At 40.6% G+C, this 21355-nt stretch overlaps 1 protein-coding gene across 3 annotated transcripts in view; it reads left to right on the plus strand.

Moving 5' to 3' along the window:
• Positions 1-9355: 9355 nt before the first annotated feature.
• ALDH5F1 (aldehyde dehydrogenase 5F1) overlaps positions 9356-21355 on the plus strand; it is a 192626-nt gene continuing 180626 nt past the window's right edge. For 2 of the 3 annotated variants that reach the window (XM_087664337.1, XM_087664338.1), the window contains exon 1: positions 9356-9593. In XM_087664337.1, the coding sequence (XP_087520463.1) occupies positions 9528-9593 (66 nt within the window). In that variant the 5' untranslated portion in view covers positions 9356-9527. The remainder of the gene's footprint in view (positions 9594-21355) is intronic. The other variant, XM_087664336.1, reaches the window with a different exon arrangement.

Consider the following 21355-nt stretch of genomic DNA (forward strand, 5'->3'; position numbering starts at 1 on the left):
AACAATACCTTTCTTTAAAAGTTTAGTCAAAGGCAAGGCAAGTAATGAAAACTTTCGCACAAAATTCCTGTAAAAACTAGCAAGACCTAGAAAAGAACGTAACTCATGCACATTTTTAAGTATGGGCCAATTTAATATTGCTTCTATCTTCTTAGGGTCAACCTTAATACCTTCTGATGAAACAATGTGACCTAAATATTCAGTTTCTGTTTGAAAGAACTCACTCTTTTTTAGATTAGCATACAATTAATTATCTTTCAACAACTTGAAAACTAAAGACAGATGTTCATAATGCTCTTTCTCATTTTTACTGAATACTAAGATATCATCAAAGAATACTATAACACAATGCTGATATTTCAAAAATATGCGATTCATCATTTGACTAAATGTAGCAGGTGCATTAGTCAATCCAAAAGGCATCACTAGAAATTCATAATGTCCAAATTGTGTTCTAAATGCAGTTTTGAATATATCAAATTTATCTAATCTCACTTGATGATAACCAGATTTAAGATCTATCTTACTGAATATGGTAGAACCTTGTAGTTTATCCATAAGATCATCTACCCTAGGAATTGGATATCTATTCTTTACATTAATTTTATTCAGGGTACGATAATCAATGCACATGCGATAAGTATTATTATTCTTCTTTACCAGTAAAATAGGTGTGCCAAATGGAGAACTACTAGGTCTAATTAATCCTCTGTTTAATAATTCCTCTACTTGATTTTGAATTTCTTTCTGTTCAATCTGGTTATGCCTATATGGTGCTTTACATGGTGGTTGTGTACCAGGAATTAAATCTATTTTGTGGTCTTCAGGACGTGAAGGTGGTAGTCCAGGTAGTAAATCTTCAGCAAAACAATATTTAAATTGTGCAAGGAATTCTTTATGCCTAGGATACATATGTTTTTCTTTAGCTTGAAATTCATTCACCCAAATTAGATAAGATTTGCTACTTTTATGTAATGCACGTTTAGCTTGAGTATGAGTAAGCAGTGGAAAATTATTAGATGTGTGCATACCATACAATATAATTTGTTTTCCCTGAAAATGAATTTTAATTGAATGCATGGAATCATCTATGTCAGGATTATATTGATGACGCCAAGGCATACCTAGGATAATATCACTAGACTGCAAAGGTACAACTAGGAAATTCCTTCTTTCAGTATATTCACCAATTTTAATTTCTAAGTCATGCACCTCTTGCGTTCCATTATACCTTGTGCCTAAGAATGCTACTTTAATGCGATAATGTGTAGAAACAGTTTGTAATTTCAATTCTTTCACTAACTTTGCAGAAATCAAATCATGTGTACTACCATCATCATGCAAAATAATCTTTTCTTTTCCATGCACTAAACATTTCATTGTCAATAAAGAATGTAGAGTTGGCATACCTGGTAAAGTATCTGAAGGAGTAGCAATGTCATCCTCATCTTCCGTAAAGTCAGGCATTTCCTCATGTTCTTCATCTTCCATTGCTCCAAGATAGTTGATATAGACAGGTGGCTTCTTCGATTGACAATTGGCTACTAGATGTCCAGGTTGATGGCATTTGTAACAAACTATAGGTTTGGCTTTAGATACATTGTTGGCAATGGCAAGAAGTCTAGGAATATTGGGATTTGGCTATGAGAATGGCTTAGGGTTTTGATTGGTATTTGATGTCAAAGCAGGTGGTTTTGTCCAAGACTTACGGAAAGATGATGAAGGAAAACGACTTTGATTGAATCTTCTAAAATTTGAATTGAATTGCTTAGAACCATAGTTACCATTTGCTTGAAATTGTTGTGGACGCTTGTCTCTTCCTCGAATTTTGTCTTCAGTGTCATGAGCCAGAGAAATTGCATCTTCAAGGGTTGCAGGCTTGAACATATTGACTTTAGCGTAGTAATGCCGAAGTAATCCAGACATAAACTTGCGTTTGTGAGTCGCTTCATGTACGTCTTCAAGCATTCGGAGTTGCAGTAGGGCATTCCAAAAACGTTCGGTGTACTGGGAAATAGGCTCATGATCTCTTTGTTGTAGAAGATCCCATTGCTTTATGGCTTTTTCATGAAATTGAGGAGGAAGGAAATTCTGCAGAAACTTCTTTTTGAAACTCTCCCAGGTAGTGGGACAATCAATGCTCTTACGAACTACGGTCCACCAAAGAGATGCTCGATTGACTAAATGGTTAGTGACACATTTAATTTTGTCTTTTTCAGCGTATGTCTCTTCATGAAAGTAATCATCAAACTGACTGATAAATGCAAGTACAATCTTTCCATCTCGAGTTCCATTGAAAGTACGAAATTTGAAATTTCTTTCACTTATCTTTGTTTCTTTGCGGATGGATTGAGCTTCGAGCGTCGCATCGATGGTACATCGGATAAGATCTTCGGGTTGTGGTCCTTCTTTGTCGGTGGTAGATCGTTGCAAATTGGCCAATTCAACTTGCAAAGCTTGTCGGGCTCTTCGTTCTTCATCAAGCTGCATCATAATTAAATCCAATTTTTGTTCCATCGTAGGTTCAGGAAGATCGCCTTCAGCCATTAAATCATCCATATTTTGTTCCATCATCCTGTAAAAATCCAAAAGACCTCACACTCTCAAAATCCAATTAGCGGGATGAGCATAGCTCAAAGTCGAGTATACAAGGCTTATATACTTTTGTTTGGCTTTCACGGTCTTCGTCTTTTGCGGTTGCGGGATTTGTAGTCTTCGTAAAAACTACTATGACCTTCTACGTGTGCTGAAACTGGTTCAGCAAGTCTGCGTATGTGAACAGAGTCTTCCAGGGAACAACTTTGTAATTCTGTGCTTTTGTGCAGGAACAGTCCTTATGGGAGTAATTTGAGGTAAGTCGATTTTGATCTCTATGGACTTGGTGAACTTGCAAAAGTTGTAGACTTGCAGAACTTGTATGATTGAACTTTTGTGAAGCTTAAATAACTTAGGTTTAAGAAAACTTAAGCTTACTGAATCGTCGAAATCTGAGGGGGGGCCATTTTCATCCGCTGAAAATCACATTGAAGGGCCGCTGATGCCGCCGATTTGACGATTGAAGTAACTAAGCTTTTTAAAAGCTTAGTTTTAAGCTTTAACTTAAGCTTATGAAGTTTTAGATATGGAAGCTTATCTGTTATTGACTGTGGAAAAATGACTTGGAAGGAGAGATGTAGGAGTGGTCCTCCACTTCCTCAGGCCGGTCCTTCACGATCAGAGGCTGTAGACAGAGGTTCTTGACCGCCAGGAATCCACCCATATCGACCGTTCGTGATGAAACTGACTGTAGAGCTCGATTGTTCCAGGAGCTCCGCCTTCGCGCAAGATGGGTAGCGATTGGAAGCTCTCGATCTCAGCTTCGCTCTGATACCACTGATGCACAGATCGGATACTGTAAGCGCGCGTAGTGAGCATCAGAAGGTCCCCAAGAGCAAAAGAACTCTACTTTTTGCACAAAACTCAAGGTAGAAAGCATGCACGACATGAACAAGAGACCAATTGGGTGCAATCTCCCCCCATGCCTTGTGTGAGCGCTCCACAAAGCATGTATTTTATGTATTAATCATCTTCAAGCTCAAATAATAGCCCAAATTACAAATTAGCACGCTTTTGGCTTTTGAGTTTGCTTTAGTGCTAAATAGAAATAAAGCTAATGGGCGGGCGCCCAAGGAGTCAGACATACCCAATACAATGTCCAAATACAAATATCATAATCGTGCGCCCATGCGCATACAAAAATAATAAATAAATATCCAACGCCTTAATAAATAGGCGCGACAAAATATAGGCGCCATGCCTAAGGTATGCGCCCATCAAAATATAGGTGATAACTCGAATACACGCTATCCTCCAATGCTTTCCACCGCCACTACTGCTATCTCTACACATCAACTGAAGCATTCACAATCGTTAGTAAAATAATACAATTAAACCGACAAAAGTGAATATCTAGCAGCCTTCAGCTATATAAATAAATCAATTGGTTAGAAATCAATACTAACCTTAATTTATCACGAGTGCGCACTCTAAACTCATAAACGTTTATTAATTTAATATGTATTTTGCGGAATCACCCGCTATGGAATCACCCATGTACACACTAAATTAACGAAACGCCCAAAAAGGATAGGCGTCCCCATTGACTTCTCGCACAAAGAATCCACTTTGTGTATGAGCCCCAGTAATCAAAGTTTACGGAATCCACCGTAAAACCTCACGGAATCCACCGTGTAATATGCCTCCTGGCATCAGAAAAAGCCAAGTCGTAATGAAAAAATCCAAGTCAATGTCCAACTGCTCAAGGGAATACTCAAATGAATGTCGAGATGAACTCAAACAATTGCCATCCACTGCCAAAGCATAAAGCATTCACCAAGACATCATAACTTTACTGGGTAGCCTAGGCATAAACCATGTCATAGATGAAATGCCAGCTACAAAGAAGTGACAGTCAAACCCAAATCAAGCTCTAATCTCAACTCAAAAGCATTTTGGAGTATAAACAAGACATGTGGCATAGTCCAAATACATCATGACATCATACCGAGTAGCCGGGAGCACCTCATGACCAATAGGCATAACCCAATTGTAGCATAAATAGCTTCAGCTATGAAATTTTTCAATAGCATATAACCTCTGTAAACTGAGCAAATTACTGCTCAATCCAAGCTCAAATCCATAGGCAAACCATAGGCATACATTCCCATATGTATAGGCACCAACCGGGCATAATCGGGCATCAAATGCCAAGACCTGTAAGCATAAAATTGAAGTAACAAGTGGCTGCCCTGTTTTGGACAAATCTGGGATTTTTCAAAACAGTCAATGGTTGAGCTAAATCAGCTCCAAATGTGTCTCACATAAGAGGCATAACATCCACAAGTGATCCGGTATCAATAGACATCAGTAGAAGCATCACATAAGCCATAGGCATACAAATACATGCTGTCTCAGACCTGAAATCTGTTGCAAAATATTTTGTCATCAGAATTTGGCAAATCCGACACCACCATCGCGTTCGGAGCATGCCAAAACCCCAACTTAGACTCTTATCTTGCCTGAATCGGGTTCCGAATGCCCGAGATATGACAAAAAGAGTAATTTTGGGGCCAGATTTTGAAACAGGCGCAAAAAAAAACGTGAGCTGGCTTGGGGGCTCTGCTATCCCACGTGTCAACAATGGGGCCCAAAGGGGGCATAAATGGGGGCCAAAGAAGGCCTACACCAAGCCTTAGCAAGCGTTGATAGGCTGGAAGCAAGATCCAGGTGAAGGAAGCTCCAAGAGGTGTGAGCTATGGCTGTCCACAACCTATAAAAACCCTGTTTACCTAGACCTGTGGACTGAAGTAAAACTCTAAAATAATGAAGCAATACCTCAATGTCAATGCGTTGATGGTGCCTAATAGGCCAGAAAGAAGCTCGAGAAGCTGGGGAGTGACAGAAGCTCAAGAGAACGAGCTATGGCTGCCGGGAAGGAGACCCAATGCGAGTGGGGAGTCAATGGAAAGCTAAGAATGCCACGAGCCAAGCTCAAGAGTCGGGAAGCTGTGCTCTGATACCAGTTGAAAGGTAAGAAGGATCGAAGCTTGCACTCGAGAGCTATGGCGGGAGAGCAAGAGCAAGAAAGAGTGACCCACAAACCGCCTATTATTCAAGCATTTCAAGGGAGCACTAATGGCTACCTCTCACATAGCCGATGCACTATCCTTCTCTACGAGTGTAGCGAGCTTACCTTGATGCTCGATCGAGTTGCTTCCTCTCTCAAGCACTCCGATAGCTCCACGATTCTTAATGCAAGCTCAAGCATCCTCAAGCCTCCACCCTCCAAGCTCCATCCTCCATAGCCGCACATGAGACAAGAGGAGAGGAGAGAAGAAAAAGAGAGGAGATGATGGAGAGCTTCACCTCCTTGATCCCTCACCCTCACATACTCACTCCCTCACACTCTCACACTCCCTCCCTCAAGCACACACAAGCAAGCAAAGAGAAGAGAAGAGAAGAAGAGAAGAAGAAGAGTCCACTTTGCCACACACCAAAGAATAAGCTCTCATTCACTTTTTGAACTTTATATACAAAACCCTTCATCCCTTTTGGGTGGTCATTACCTTGTCCCCTTTTTTTACATGCCCAGCCGTGGCCTAGGCCCTTTTTCCCATTGTCCTCCTCTCTTCCTAACTTCCTTCCTACCACCCATCTACCTTTACAATTTGCACGGGTGAGAGCCCGACGCTCTTAAAATAATTTATGATGCACCTTGCGCTCTTTTACAAAAGTATTGACTTGCACTTATTCTTGTGCGCCTCTCTCCTTGATTTAGAACTTTTTCACACTTCTTGTGTTTCTCGATTTTTCTTAGCGCACCTTCGTCTTCCATTCCGTTTTGGCCTTGACCTTGTCTTCTACTTTAGATTTTTTGGATTTTCCACCTTGTCTGAGGGTTAATAGTAGCTAAGAGAATGCCTACACTTGTATATGGTGCATGATCTTTAAAGATGAATTCTTAAAGTCTCTTCCACTTATATGTTTTGGATAGACCTTCATTGCTCATTGGTGCTTTTGAAAATTCTTCTAGGGAACTGTAGTCCTTGGTGGCTTTGAACATTTGAACTACCTACCCATGTAATCACCTATATTATCCTATATTTACTTGATAGAAATATGAGAGTACATGTAATTGACATGCTCCAACCTTAATAGGGATTTGTTAGAAGAAGTACCGTCGACTTAAGTCTAGTTGTATCGACCTTGATTCTGGTCACCTCTTCTTTGATAGTCATACAGAATTATGGTTAGTATGATCTATACACAATTATTGAAACCATGTTTAATTTATGCACATATTGATTTTTATGAAAATACCATCAAATGGAGATAAAGAGTTGTTATTTTTACTTAATGATGAGGAAACATTCAAAGAGGAAGATAGTATGAGAAAACATGGTAATAAGAGTGAAAGGGAAGAAGAAGTAGCTTTGCAAGTTGATGAAAGGAAGACAACATTGAGGTTGGAGATAATGAGAAAGAGAAGTTAGAATAATTAGAAGAGCTTATGTGGCATGTACCAATGTTGACAAAAGTACAATATTTAAATGAAAGGTTTGATATTTCAACATATTAGCCCCTTCTCCTTGTACAAAATACCCACTTCTTTTACTAGCATGCTTAATAATGCCCAAAGTATGTATTGCTCTTGAAATGCAATTGATTCATTACAACAATGATCAATATGTGCCTTCCTAATCTCTACTATAGCAAATCAAGGGGTAAATAAAAAATTTTGAGATTTTTAGAAGACTTTTATATTGAGCATGAAACTTCTACCTAATGCAATCTATTTTAAATAATGTATTCTGTTCAAATCATTTTCTCACAAACCAGACTTCTTATTTTTTCATATCCTAACTGCACGAGTTTTTGGTGAGCTTGATGCAAAATTAAGATATTCATTTTCCACCCCTCCAACATATTCTCATGCATACAATCTTCCTACTCTATTGCATGATGGGAATATAAGCGTCCTAAAGTGGTTGATTCTATCTGTATTATAGAAATGGAATCAAAACTTTTGAGCTAAACATAGGACATGTGGGAATTGGATAGAACTCTTATTATTTCAAGTGCTTCAATGCTCAAAGACTTAGCCCTCTTGCACATGGTTGCCTTAGCCTCCATTCTCATAGCAATCTACTCTCCTCTCACTATCCTAACCAAATATGTAGTAGGCTCACCTTCTTGTGGTATAGTCTAGATGCTTTAAAGGCTTGATGATAGCCTCATGATCCAAGCATTGGCTCCTTTGAACCATGCTAGCTACTCTTGTTAACAATTTGCTCCTCAAGTGCTCTGACAAAGAGAGGAAACATATAGGAGAAAGAGATATGGTGACCTCAACCTCAACCTCACCTCTCACCCTCCAAGCCATTAAGGCCATTAAGGAGATATGTGCTAACCTATTGTTTGTGTACATTCACCATCTCATGTTTGCCATTAAGGCCAATTGATCTCATAGGCCCAATATCTATAATTTTGTTCTTTTAGTCACACTTGAGAGCATTACACATACAAGTCCTGGTGAAAATGTGTTCCTTGTGTGCAAAAGAGAGGTTTTTGGGTAATTGTAGCTCCTTATACTTTGTGGCTAGTGATTGTGTAAGGAAGGATTAAATGAGAGTCTTGACTTGTGGAACCATTTGTTTATCAACACCTTACATTGGTGTTTTCTTCATCATAGAGTTAGTTGCTAGTTGCTAGATTAGATTGTGACTTAGATTTCAGTCACATGTCCATTTGCTTTTTATTCTATCCCAATAATTTTACATGGTGCCAAGTGACGTTGTGTTGCACTTGATGATGCAACTAAGGTAGCAAAAGCAAAGAAAAAAGACCGAGTTAAAATTTAAGTCCAAAACAAGGAGGAAATTTAAATAAAAAATGTGAAGCTTTTGCTTTTACTAACAACACAACAAAGGTTTGTTTTAAAAAAAGTGTGCCATTTTAGCTTATTGGGATGTCGATTGCAAACAACGAGGGTATCATTTGGAAGATGACTGAGTGTTGTGGAGCCGTGTTGCAAGTTGGGAGGATTTGATCCAAGGGCCAATAGAAACACACACACCACCACGCCTCTAACCAATTGAGCTATGGCTTGTTAGTTGACAGGTTCCAAGGTTCATTTATTGAAGGTTGCAGGGCCTTTTGGTCCATTATAACTTGCTAGAGAACCTCAAAATATTACCAAGCTTTGTACTGAAGTACCTAAGCTAGTAAACCCTATCCTTTCAAAAGCAACGTGAGAGAGAGAGAGTTAAAACTACTTGGTTGCTAGCATTGCCTACCCTCATGCTCTCTTGGGAGTCGGTAAACCCTCATTCTTTTGGAAGCGACGTGAGAGAGAGTTGAAACTACTTGGTTGCCACCATTGCCTACCCTCATGCTCTCTTGGGAGTTGAGATCTCCAGGCTCCTCATCAACCACCACTTCAGGTATAGTCCATACTCTACAAGTGCTCCCCATTTTCGTTATGCCATGGCCCACAACCACCATCCTTGTACAATCTATAGCTTTCAAAGCTAATGGTTGCATGCAAATTACAACAACACAACAAAGGTTACAAAAATCAAAGAAAGAAAGAAAGAAAGAGAGAGTTGTTTTTGAAGGTTGCAAAAGCAAAAGAAAAAGAAAAAGAGAGAGATTATTTTTAAAGTCCGAACAAGAGAAAGTCTCTTATGCGTGTTAAAAAAAACGAGTCAATTTTTAAAATAATTCAAAAGTGGAGAAAATCTCCTTGAAAAAAAGCGACGGTGAGCGACACGTGCAAAAAGAAATTTGATAGACGAAGGGCTTTAGCGAGAGGTGACCGTGATCCAAAATTAAAGCCGACGAGGAAAAAAAAAAACAGACGAAGAGGAAACTCACTCTGTCACAGTACGCTTTGTTAGTTTCCGGGACTCGACAAGTCGGAGGAAAAGGATCAACAGGGACGAGCCACCAGGAGGAATCAGGATCCAGTGATCATAACAAAGCACCTCATGCTGCGCCTAAGCTTCCGCGAGCTTGCTTGCTCGCCCTTCAGAAGAAGAGGGCTGTCTATGCAGGTGGGAGCTCGTCTCTGTTTGGTGTGGCTCCCTATCTTAATTGACGCAGGCATCCTCGTACTTAAAACGATCACTTAGCTTATTCTCAGTAGGATCGGCCAGCAAAAAGCTTCATTATTCTGGCAGCGGTTAAAGAACAGCCTAGTTGATTCTGATTGGATACTAAAGCACTGTAACATCGTCATAAGGCCTTGGATGAGACGTACATAGATGCTTTTGGATCATTCTTGATATAGTTGTGCAGTTAGGAATGCTACTCTTGGATCACTATTAACATAGCTGCTCTCTTAAAGAACAGTCTACTCGATTCCGATTGGACAACAATGGACTCTAACATAATCATAAGGCCTTGGATAAGAAATACGTAACTGCTTTTGGATCACTGTTGACATGATTGTACAGTTAGGGGGTGCTACTCTTAGATCACTATTAACAGGGCTACTCTTGGATCACTATTACTATGGCTGCTCTTGGATCACTTTGGATCGCTCTTGACATCATTGTGCAGTTAGGGGGTGCTACTCTTGGGTCACGGTTAACATAGCTACTCTTGGACCACTATTACCATAGCTGGTCTTGGATCACTCTTGACATAATTTTTACATCAGCTCATAGCTTTTACTTACATCAGGCTATTCTTCATATTTACATTTGGAGGGGGCTTCTAGGTCCAGGATCCATTTGGCTCTAGCCTACCCACACAAACAATGACACAACTTGAGGGATGCATCTCTATGGCACCTTGGGGAGGTGCAAAATTTGGCTGGAGCGTTCATGCACAGAATTTTTCTTGGATGCATTCTTTGAAGTGGAAAATCTCTTGATTTGAAATGGACAATGTTAAAACATCTCTTTAGAAGCTGAGATAGACTTAGCAAGTAGAATGATGAGCTTATGGGGAACTTACCAAGTAGCTTATGCTCATGGGATTGAAATTTTGTTAGTGGAAGACATTTATTGAAAAACATCTCGCCTTCAGCTGTTGGGGGAGAGCTTGCCTCTAAGGACTTTGGCAGGTTTTGAGGCAGCACGGCATATGCATGGAGTTTTCCATCACAAACTACTTCCATCGATCCACTCTAAGAATGTGGAAGGGGAGATTGCACTAAATGATGGTACATGCAATCTCTATCTTTGGATTCCTTTGCCACTCCCAAAGGAATGATAGTGGGCCCAAAACACCTAGTGTGAGAGTGACTTGTCTCTTGGGCCTTGGATCCAATTGTGGTGGCAGCGGAGGCAATGGCCGAAGTGGAAGGGGAATCGGAGGGTCTTATGAAATCCCCCCCATAGTAAGATAGGCATTGATTTAGTTTGTGGCTTTGTCAATGTGTGAGGTGTGCAAGGCAAAGGCTTTGTGAAGAGGCTTAGGCATTGTGATTGAGGCTAAGAGTAGATAGAGGATGTGGTAATAAAGAGGTAGGAGAAGACTCGAGAGAAAGGTGGTAAGAGTGAGGTAGAGGAAGAGGAGGTGGTAAGAAGGATGGAGCTGGAGATAGGGAAAGAAGAGGTGGTAATGTACAATGGGTAGTAATCACCGGATAGCTTGAAAGTTGAGATGAGAGTGTGAGGAGTATAGATGGATCCTGAAAGTTGAGAGTTTGAGGATGGAAAGTGAACTATGAGAGTCCTATGTCTGCATAAAAGCATTTCTCTTCCTCATTCTTTTAGAGTTACCATGCAGTCTCTCCCATCTTCTTCACCTTTGGGCATGGTTGAATGCTTACTAAGAAAAGAAAAAGTCACTATCCCAGCTTGAAAATAAGATCAAACTCAATACGTCTGATGATTCACATAATTTTGATAACTTGAAAATATCTATTGTGGATAGAATTTGTTGGGGTGTAGTGAATACAAAAGCATGTGACATGACTGAAAGAAAGAAGTGAACATGGAGAGGAGAGAGAGAGAAAGTGATAGAAGAATGCTGAAGACTGTAGTGAATGTATGCTGAATATAAAAGACAATATGTACAAAGGGCTGTAAGAGTATGAACAGCTGGCACACTCTCAATCTGCACAAACAAAAGATGAAAGTGACCAATGGCAGGACTGCCCTAAATAGGGTAAAACAATGAAATAATTAGGATCAGTTGGCCAGTAAAAACTGGCTGATTGCTCCTCAAAAGAGGCTGTTTGCAAAAAAACATTAAAATAATGCTGTGCCTGCCAGGTGGCCCAGCCTGCCTGCCCGGAAACCTACCCAAACTGTTGACAACTGCAAAAAATTGCTGTCCAACCTGCTTCTTACATAGTAAAACTGCATAAACTGCCCAAATCTGTCCTGAACATGCCTATGCCCATCTTGGAGATGACCAAATCTTTAACACCCCCTCTCAAATCATCCTGGACGTGGCACAAGGGACCTGGAATATTGATGAAGAATGGCTCAAGGAAGTGCCTTGGTCAACAAATGTGTCACATTATCCACTGTCTCGCAATACTCCACATCAATGATCCCATTCAAGATTTTCTTATAAATGAAGTGATATTGAATCTTGATGTGGTCTGTCCTAGCATGAAAATAGGAGTCCGTGCCAAGGCTATGCAGCTCTTATTGTCTCATAGTAGTGTAGTGGCCCCTATGTGTGAATAGCAAAGGTTATCCAACAACCTTAGAAGCCAAATGGTCTTACAAGTGGTAAAACAAGCCACTTGGTACTCGGCCTCTGTAGATGAAAGGGCAGTTGTAGGCTGCTTCTTGCTACTCCAAGATATCACACCTGTGCCTACAAGGAAGTGATAGCTTGTAGTCAATCGTCTGTGATCAACATCACTAGCCCAATTGTCTCTAGCCTCATGATACCAAAGTTGAACCACTTGCACGTGTTACGAGCATGACAAGTGATCTACGAGAGGGAGGAGATTGCTCTCACAACTTACAAGAGAAAAACTTGAAAGAGATTGAACTAGAACTTAATTGCAAGATAACTTGATTACAAGAGAACTTTATTACAAGAGAATACTCACTAGAGTGTAGCTTGATTACAAGACAAGACTAGAACAAGACAAGAATTGGAAGAGGACTTACCTCATAGGAGTCTTACAACTGGTGTTGGCAAGATTGAAGGGCTTGTGGCTCATGACCTATTTATACCATAGTCTAGGGAGGTTAAGGGGTCTCACAACTAGTGTTGGCAAGATTGAAGGGCTTGTAGCCCATGACCCCTATTTATACTATAGCCTAGGGAGGTTAAGGGGAACACATATCGTTACAAGAGGATGCCACATGGCATGACATGCACATCGACACATGGCATGATATGCATGCTTAACACATGGCATGTTGACATAAGCGAATATTTTCTAGAATGTTTAGAATGTTTTAGAATCTTCTCAAAACTTCATGGAACTAGGGGCTATTTCAACTTGCATATGAATGAAGGGTTGTCTTTGCTTGAGTGTTCATCACGTGAGGCTTCTGCGAGGTAAGTCCTCTTCCAATTCTTGTCTTGTAATCAAGCCACGCTCTTGTGAGCATTCTCTTGTAATTAAGTTCTCTTGTAATCAAGCTATCTCGCAAGAATCAAGTTTTAGTTCAATTTCTCTTTCAAGTTCTTCTCTAAGTCCTTTTCTAGTTCTTGTCTTGTAATCAAGCCACGCTCTTGTGACCATTCTCTTGTAATCGAGCTATCTCACAACAATCAAGTTCTAGTTTAATTTTTCTTTCAAGTTCTTCTCTAATAAGTTGTTAGATCAATCTGATGGAACCAGACGGATCTAGACTAAGTGAGATGAGAGTGAACGCGTCGGATAACACATACACAGAGTAGATAGCAGCAGAGAGGAGAGTGAGCACGGCACACTTGATGTTCGGTACAAAGATGAGTGTTCCACTTTTTAGGTTTTGATAATATATATATAGTACAAGAGTGTAAGGGTGCGTTCACACTCGAACATTGTAAAAGGCATAGTGAGCCTTTATTCCCAACAATCTCCCACCTAAAGGCAACGTGCCTGATGGTAGAGGAAAGAATTAGCTAAGTCTATGTATGTACAAAGCTGAAAGACACATATACTATCCAACCCCCATCATTTGGCGGCAATGAGCAAACTGCTCGGCTGGAAGACCCTTCATAAGAAGGTCTACAGGGTTATTATTTGTACGTACCTTGACAAGCTCAATACCTTTGCTATCAAGTACATCCCTGATAAAGTGATACTTCACCTGTATGTGCTTTGTCTTTGCATGAAAGACAGGATTCTGTGCTAGCATGATAGCACTCTGACTGTCACAATGGAGGATAGGAACCTCTGTAATACCAAGCTCTCTCACCAGATGTGAAAACCATAAAGCCTCTTTGCATGCCTCTGTGGTAGCCACATATTTTGCCTCTATAGTAGACAATGCAATACACTTTTGCAGCCTAGATATCCAAGAGACCGCTTCTCTTGTGGACATGAACACATATCCTGAAGTAGACTTCCTGTAGTCAGGATGGCTAGCATAGTTTGCGTCCGTGAACCCAACAATAGATGACTTCTGATTACCAAAACGGATACATAAATCCTTCGTGCCCTTAAGGTATCTCATGATACCCTTCACTGCTTCCCAATGCTTTTTGCCAAGATATGCCATGTATCTGCTAACCACTCCCACCACAAATGTAATGTCAGGGCATGTAGCAACCATAGTATACATCAAGCTACCAACAACTGAAGCATAGGGTATCTTGGCCGTTTCAGCCTTTCCATCATCTGATGTAGGGCTGTCATTTGCACTAAGTTTCACACATGGAGGCAATGGTACACTAATGGCTTTCCCCCCCTCCATATTGAAACCCTGCAGAACTTTCGTGACATACTCTTGTTGTGACAGATAAAAAAGACCCTTTGATCTGTCTCTGAGTATACGCATGCCTAGAATGTGATTGGCCTCACTAAGATCTTTCATATCAAAGCTATTGTGTAAACTCTGCTTCAATGAGTCCAAGGCATGAACATCCTTGCCTGCAATCAATATATCATCCACATACAAAACCAAGAGAATAAGGCTACCATCTGCTGCCTTTTTGGTTTATAAGTAGTGATCAACTTGAGAACGATGAAATCCCTGAGATTGCATGAATGTATCAAATTTGTGATACCATTCTCATGGTGCCTGCTTCAGCCCATACAAACTCTTGTTGAGTTTATATACCATGTGTTCTTTTCCCTTCGTAGCGAAATCTTAGGCTGCTGCATATAAATCTTCTCATGCAGATCACCATGTAAGAATACAGTTTTTATATCCATCTATATGATGTCTTCAGATGCAACCAAGTCCAAGATGGTTCGCAAAGTAGTCATTTTGACTACAGGAGAAAAGATTTCATCAATATCAATTCCATGCTCTTGCTTGTATCCTTTAGCAACCAAGCGTGCCTTGTACTTTGGGAAAGAACCAAAAGTGACTTTCATTTTGTAAACCCATTTGCAGGGTAGCACTTTTTGTCCTTTTGGCAAATGTACCAAATCCCAAGTGCCATTCTTCATGAGGGATTCCATCTCTGATAGCATTGCTTTGTGCCGTTTCTTACTATCCTGTCTGTCCATTGCTTCCTGAAAGCATGATGGTTCACCACAATTTGTTAACATGACATAACCAGCCATATAGTTTACACGAGGAACGAATCTATTTGGCTGTTTTTGTAGTGTGGTTGACCTACGGACCCAATGGTCAAGATTGGCTAGCTGTTTAGTCTGCAAATCTGCATTAATAGCTTGCTGTTCTACAGGTTCAGCATGTTGTACATCTGGTTCAGGTTGTTTCAAAGGCACATGTTCTTGCCGAATTTGTGGGAAATCATGGGCAAGATCCCGTTGATCGTTTTCAGCATCATTCCCTACATTTTCAGGGACATTTACAGCAAGTATTTGCTGATGTCTAACGGGCATTCTTTACTATCCTATTGGTACATCCTCCCGGAATACAACCCTTTTGACCTCCTCTGTTCTTTCGGGCTGTTTGTGCATGCGATCTTCCCGAAAGATAACATCATTGCTGCGTACTACTTTTCTTTTCTCCGGATCCCATAATCGATACCCCATCTCACCTTCATCACCATATCCTAGGAAAATACATTTATAGGACCTTGGCTCAAGTTTGCTGCACTCTTTCTTGTGAACGTGCACAAATGCCTTGCAGCCAAACAGTCTCAAGTGAGTATACAAAGGTGGCTTACCAGACCACTCTTCGTTTGGTGACAGATTAATCAAGTGCACAGCTGTCATAATAGCCTCTGTCCAAAATCCATGGGGTAAAGCAGCACGTGACAGCATTGTACGGACCTTGTCTTGAATGGTCCTATTCATACACTCTGCAACACCATTTTGGGGCTGATTATGAGGGGCAGTAAGCTCCCTTTTAATCCCTTTGCTGTCACAAAAGTCCTAAAATGCTTTGGATATATATTCCCCAGCATTGTTAGAGCGAAGGCATTTTAATGTCTTGGTGGTTTGATTTTCAGCAAGTGCCAGGAATTTTTTAAATTTATCCAAGGCTTCGTCTTTTCTATGGATTGGATAAACCCATACTTTGCATGTGGCATCATCAACAAAGGTAATGAAATACTGGTTCCCCCCTAAAGATAATCCTAGCATTTGACATACATTTGAATGTACCAACTCTAAGGGTGAAGACTTTAGAGAGATTTTTTGTGTGACCTTTGAGCATGTTTACCATAAATACAATGATCGCACTGTTCAAAATCAGCATACCTCAAGGACGGTAAATAACCCAAATGAGAGAGCACTTTCATTCCAAATGAGAGAGCACTTTCTTTCCAAAATCAGCATACCTCAAGGACGGTAAATAACCCAAATGAGAAAGCACTTTCATTCCAAATTGACTCGTCCCAATCGGCTATGCCACAAAGAAACACTTGATTGCTTAGTTATGGCAACTACATGGTCATGCACACTAGATACATGCAAAGGATACAAGGTATCACTTTTGGACCCCTTGGCAACAATGCGAGAACCCTTACATATTTTCCATTTGCTATCCCCAAAGGTGGTGTGATAGCCTTCATCATCTAGTTGCCTTGTGCTTATCAAGCTCTTCTTGAGCTGAGGTACACGTCTCACGTTATGCAAAACAAACACAGAGCCATGTTGAAATTCGAGTTTCACACTGCCAATGCTTGCAATTTTACATGCACAGATATCCTCCAAGTGGACAACACCATGTACACCACCATTCTAGTGAGAGAACCACTCATGATGTGGTGTGATGTGAAAGAATGCACCTGAATCTAAGTGTGCATATTATCCTCAAAATTTGCAATCAATGCATGTGCACTCAAAGAAGCAGCAAGAAGTACATCACCATCACTGTCAGTATCATGAGTGACTACATTAACCTCTTCTATTTTCACATTGCTCTTCTTTGCAGGCTGGTTGTTCTTGTTTTCAGCCTTGTTGGCTTTAGTGTTTTTGCTTTTGCCCTTCTCTTTCTTCAATTGAAAACAATCCCGTTTGTAGTGCCCTTTTTTGCCACAATGATGACACTTCACATTTTTTCCATTAGATTTGCTGTGTGCTTTATTTTCAAAACTGCCCTTGTATTGAAATCTGCCTCTAGTGTGTAATGTATTAGAAGACTTGTTTGCTGAGTTATTCTGCCTATTGAATTCTTCCATTAGCAAAGAACTCTCTACATTAGAGTATAACAACTGAGCATCCGAATTACTCGAAGCTGTCATGAAAGTATCTCAACTTTCAGGCAAAGTACATAGTAAGAAAGTTGCCTTGAACTCTTCATCGATATGGAAATCCAAAGCAATCAACTGACTGAAAATTGAGTTAAACTTATTCAAATATATAGACATGGCTGTACCTTCTTTCATGCGAAAGTCCATTAGTTTTTTCAGCCAATAAACCTTGCTGGCTGCACTTTTCTGAGCATACAAATTTTCAAGCCTTTGCCACATTGCATATGCTGAATTTAGCTTCTCATTGTTAAAGAGCAAGTTTTCTGACACTGAGAGCTCAATGGTAGAGCGAACAAGCCTCTAACTTTCAAAAAGTCAATTGCAATTTTATTCTTTGATACTACATACCCTAGGAAACATTTGTGTTTTACCCAGAATTGGTACTTTAAGGGGTTTAAACAGAGATTGTATTTCCTATTTTGTTGAAAGACTACTTAAAAAACTTCTAGATGGTCACACCTAGTTGGTATATATGGAGAGGTCATCCATGAGCCCTTCCAATGAATTGGGAAGCATGTTTTAGTCGTCCAACTCGTCTTGTTCCATGTTTGCTGGTTTGATTTCCTTTGTTTTGATGGGCTTTACATGTTTATTCTGCGCCAAGACATTGTAGCATTGTTGTTACCAAATTGAAAAATTATGTGCACCCTTAAGCTTTTTAATGTGCAAAAGATTACTACTATCACTGTTTCCAGCCATAATTTGCAGTCCCAAATTGACTAACCAGTCACCAAAGATAAGCCCAAATGTGACACAAGTAACCAGGTACATAAAGATACCAACCAACAGTGAGAAAATCCCAAGATTGCAGAAATTTCAGATCTGCAAATAGATTTTCAGAGTTAAAAGGATGTCTTTTGCTGCACTCCTCAAGCAATTACTGACACATTTAGAGACTAAGTCACCAGTTACATGTGAAATCCCCAAAATTTCATTGCAATTTCTGCTCTGAAGGCATTCCCGGGCATAAATTTGACAATTTTGAACAAAAGCCCCAAATTTTTAGAGGGTAATTTGTCTAGATTGCATCAGTACATGTACCCAAGTGCATGTACCATACATTTGTTGCATAGATTGAAGGGATTTTGCAAAAGCCCCAAATTTTTGGATTCAAAGTGCACACATTTTAGTAAAATTGAGGAAATTCCACTAAAATATGAGAATCCCTAAAATTTCTTGAATAGATGTGCACCAAATGTGCAATTTTTGAGTCGGATTGTCTTGTCCCGCGCTGAGATTCCCAAATCGGAGAAAAGCCCCAATTTTCTTGGGCAAAATTTCACTTTGTGCCTTTGCGTGTGAATGCTCGGTGGAGAAGAAAAAAAGTAGAAAAAAGAATATTTCTGATTTAAAAAAAGACGTTGACTTCTGCCCATCGTTGCTTGGTGCTGAATGCCAGGTTCGTGGCGACTGGTCCTGGTCGTGAGTCCCGTCCACTTGGCTGCATGTCAGCTGCCATCCCGTTTGCCTGGCTACACATTAGTTGCCTGACTTCCTTGTCGACCTGTCGTGTGCTTGTCACGTGACCTACGACCCTGCAACTCCTCCTTATCGCCTGCGACACCTGAAGCTCTTGCTCGCTTGCGCCTCTTGCTCGCCTGTCCCGTGGCTTGATGCTTGTCATTGGCTCTGATACCAGTTTGATGGAACCAGACGGATTTGGACTGAGTGAGCTAAGAGTGAACGCGTCAGATAACACACGTAGAGAGGAGAGTGAGCATGACTCACTCGATGTTCTGTAGAAAGACGAGTGTATCACTTTTTAGGTTTTGATATTATATATAAAGTACAAGAGTGTAAGGGTAGGTGCATTCACATCCGAACATTGTGAAAGGCACAATGGGCCTTTATTCCCAACACAATCTCCTCGCCTTTGTAGAGCACTTGACGTGCTTATAACAATTTGGCAAGACTGAAGGGCTTGTAGCCCATGACCCCTATTTATACTATAGCCTAGGGAGGTTAAGGGGAATACATGTCATTACAAGAGTCTAGAATGTTCTAGAGTCCTCTAGAAACTTCGTGGAACTCAGGGCTGTCTCAGCTTGCATATGAACCAAGGGCTGTCCTTGCTTGAGCATTCCTTATACTTAAAGACTGACTTGACTCCAATAACCTTTTGATAGTAGGCCGAGGCACAAGGTACCTGCTACCAAGTGCCATTCCCCTCAATAGACTCTGAATTCTGCTCCATGACCTTTCGACATATTGATCTTGGTTTCCTATTTTTCATGGCACGGGTTATTAAATTGTAGCTAGTACAAACAAGCTTGGTGGAGTATGCATGGTTCCTTTTAAGATCACCACGGGCAATCTTGTGGCTACTACTTCTTGGGAAGCTCCCCATTCCCTAAATCACGGAGTGTCTCATGATCTCATTGATGAGAAGGCCAATACTCCCCTTGTTGCTTTGCCTTTGTCGAAGTCTTTGGAACATCCATCGATGGGGAATCCGGTGGAGAAGCAATCTCCTCATCTATAGATGGAGCCTCAAGAGGCATATGCTCCATAGGCACTGGCAAGCATCACAACTGAACACCGTGAAATATAAGAAACATCTGGTTTTAGTCCAAATTATCCTTCAAAAGGATTCATATCAGTAACGACGCATGTGGGTGACCAATTTAGGATATGAATGGCAGTGGCCATTGCTTCGGCCAATAGGCACTAATGTATTTGCCAATGCTCCATCATAGTCCGAGCCATCTTGATCACACTCTTGTTCTTTTGCTCCAATATACCATTCTCTTGAGGAGTGTTGATATTGGCAAGTTCTTGATGAACCCCTTGATTTGAATAGAAAGGAGCTAATTCATTAGAGACAAACTCTCCATCTGTGCCACATCTCATTGTCTTAAGCTTTTGCTTTGAAGGGTTCTCCTCAAAGATAAGCCGATCATTAAAGTGAGAGAGCTTTTGATTTTAATGCTTGAAAAGAAGCCCATGTCATCTTGTTGTAATCATCCACAATCAACAAAAATTAAGATTCCCCTTAAGAGATTTGGTCTGGACACGTAGAAACAAGCTCCAAGGGCTGTTTTGCCCATCTTGAAGCCTTGTTCAGAATCACATCTCTATGCTATTTACCTTAGATGCAAGATATACACGACGGATGGCTCACCCCAACATCTGCAATCCATGCAAGCATCAGCTAGTCACGAGCTACCTTCCGAAGGTATTTGTAGTTGAGGTGGCTGAACCAAGCATGCCACAACTTGGTCTAAGATTGTGAAGAGAGAAGGAAGTAAGGGCCATGGAACTCCACATATTGTAGGCACTATTTTCCTCATGCCCTTGTCACAGTACCCGTCTAGTCTTGCTATCAAGAATTTTGAAGGAATCTGCATCAAACTAAGGCCAAGTCCAGAAATCTTGTTGATGGTAAGAAGATGATAGCCCAAGCCTATTACATAAAGAAACTCCAAAGTGTGGGCACCGCTATGCCCATTCAGAATAGGTTACATATCACCTTTGCCTTGTATCCGCGAATTAAGGAATTTCCACTAATCAGAATGTGTCAATGCATCAAATGCATATAGGCAATACCATATGGAGAAGGTGTCATGTGGCGGAAAGTGCCACTATCCACATTTCACTCTTGAGATTGTGGGGCCATCAACACTGCATTAGATGAATCCTATATAGAAGGCTCAATTGCTTCTAGATGTAGAAAGACTGCCATTGATGAAGGAGCAACTGCCACTTCTGAGTCATTCGTAGTCTTCTCCTCCTCCTTGGTGTCCTTCTTATCCTTGTCAAGATAGTCCTTCCAATGACCTATCTTACCATATATATGGCAAATAGACTCCTTGTCCTTCTTGTTCTTATCATCCTCTTCTTCCCCTTCTTTTGGGAAGCTTGACCTACAAGAACCTCAGATTTTGGAGAACTATTACCCTTCAATTGCTTCTCTTGGTCCATGACCATAGGAATGCTATGTCCTCAGAGGTAATCACCTTGCCTGCATTTTGAACCTGCATGTGTAACCGTTGAAGGTTGTTCAGATGCTCACGTGTGGAAGTGGACTTGTTTGGGATCAAAGTTTGCATCTGCACCTCCAAAGATACCC

This window comes from Lygodium microphyllum, chromosome 23 (genome assembly GCF_053477565.2).
Source record: "Lygodium microphyllum isolate KBCC chromosome 23, Lygodium_microphyllum_v1.1.10, whole genome shotgun sequence".
NCBI lineage: Eukaryota > Viridiplantae > Streptophyta > Polypodiopsida > Schizaeales > Lygodiaceae > Lygodium > Lygodium microphyllum.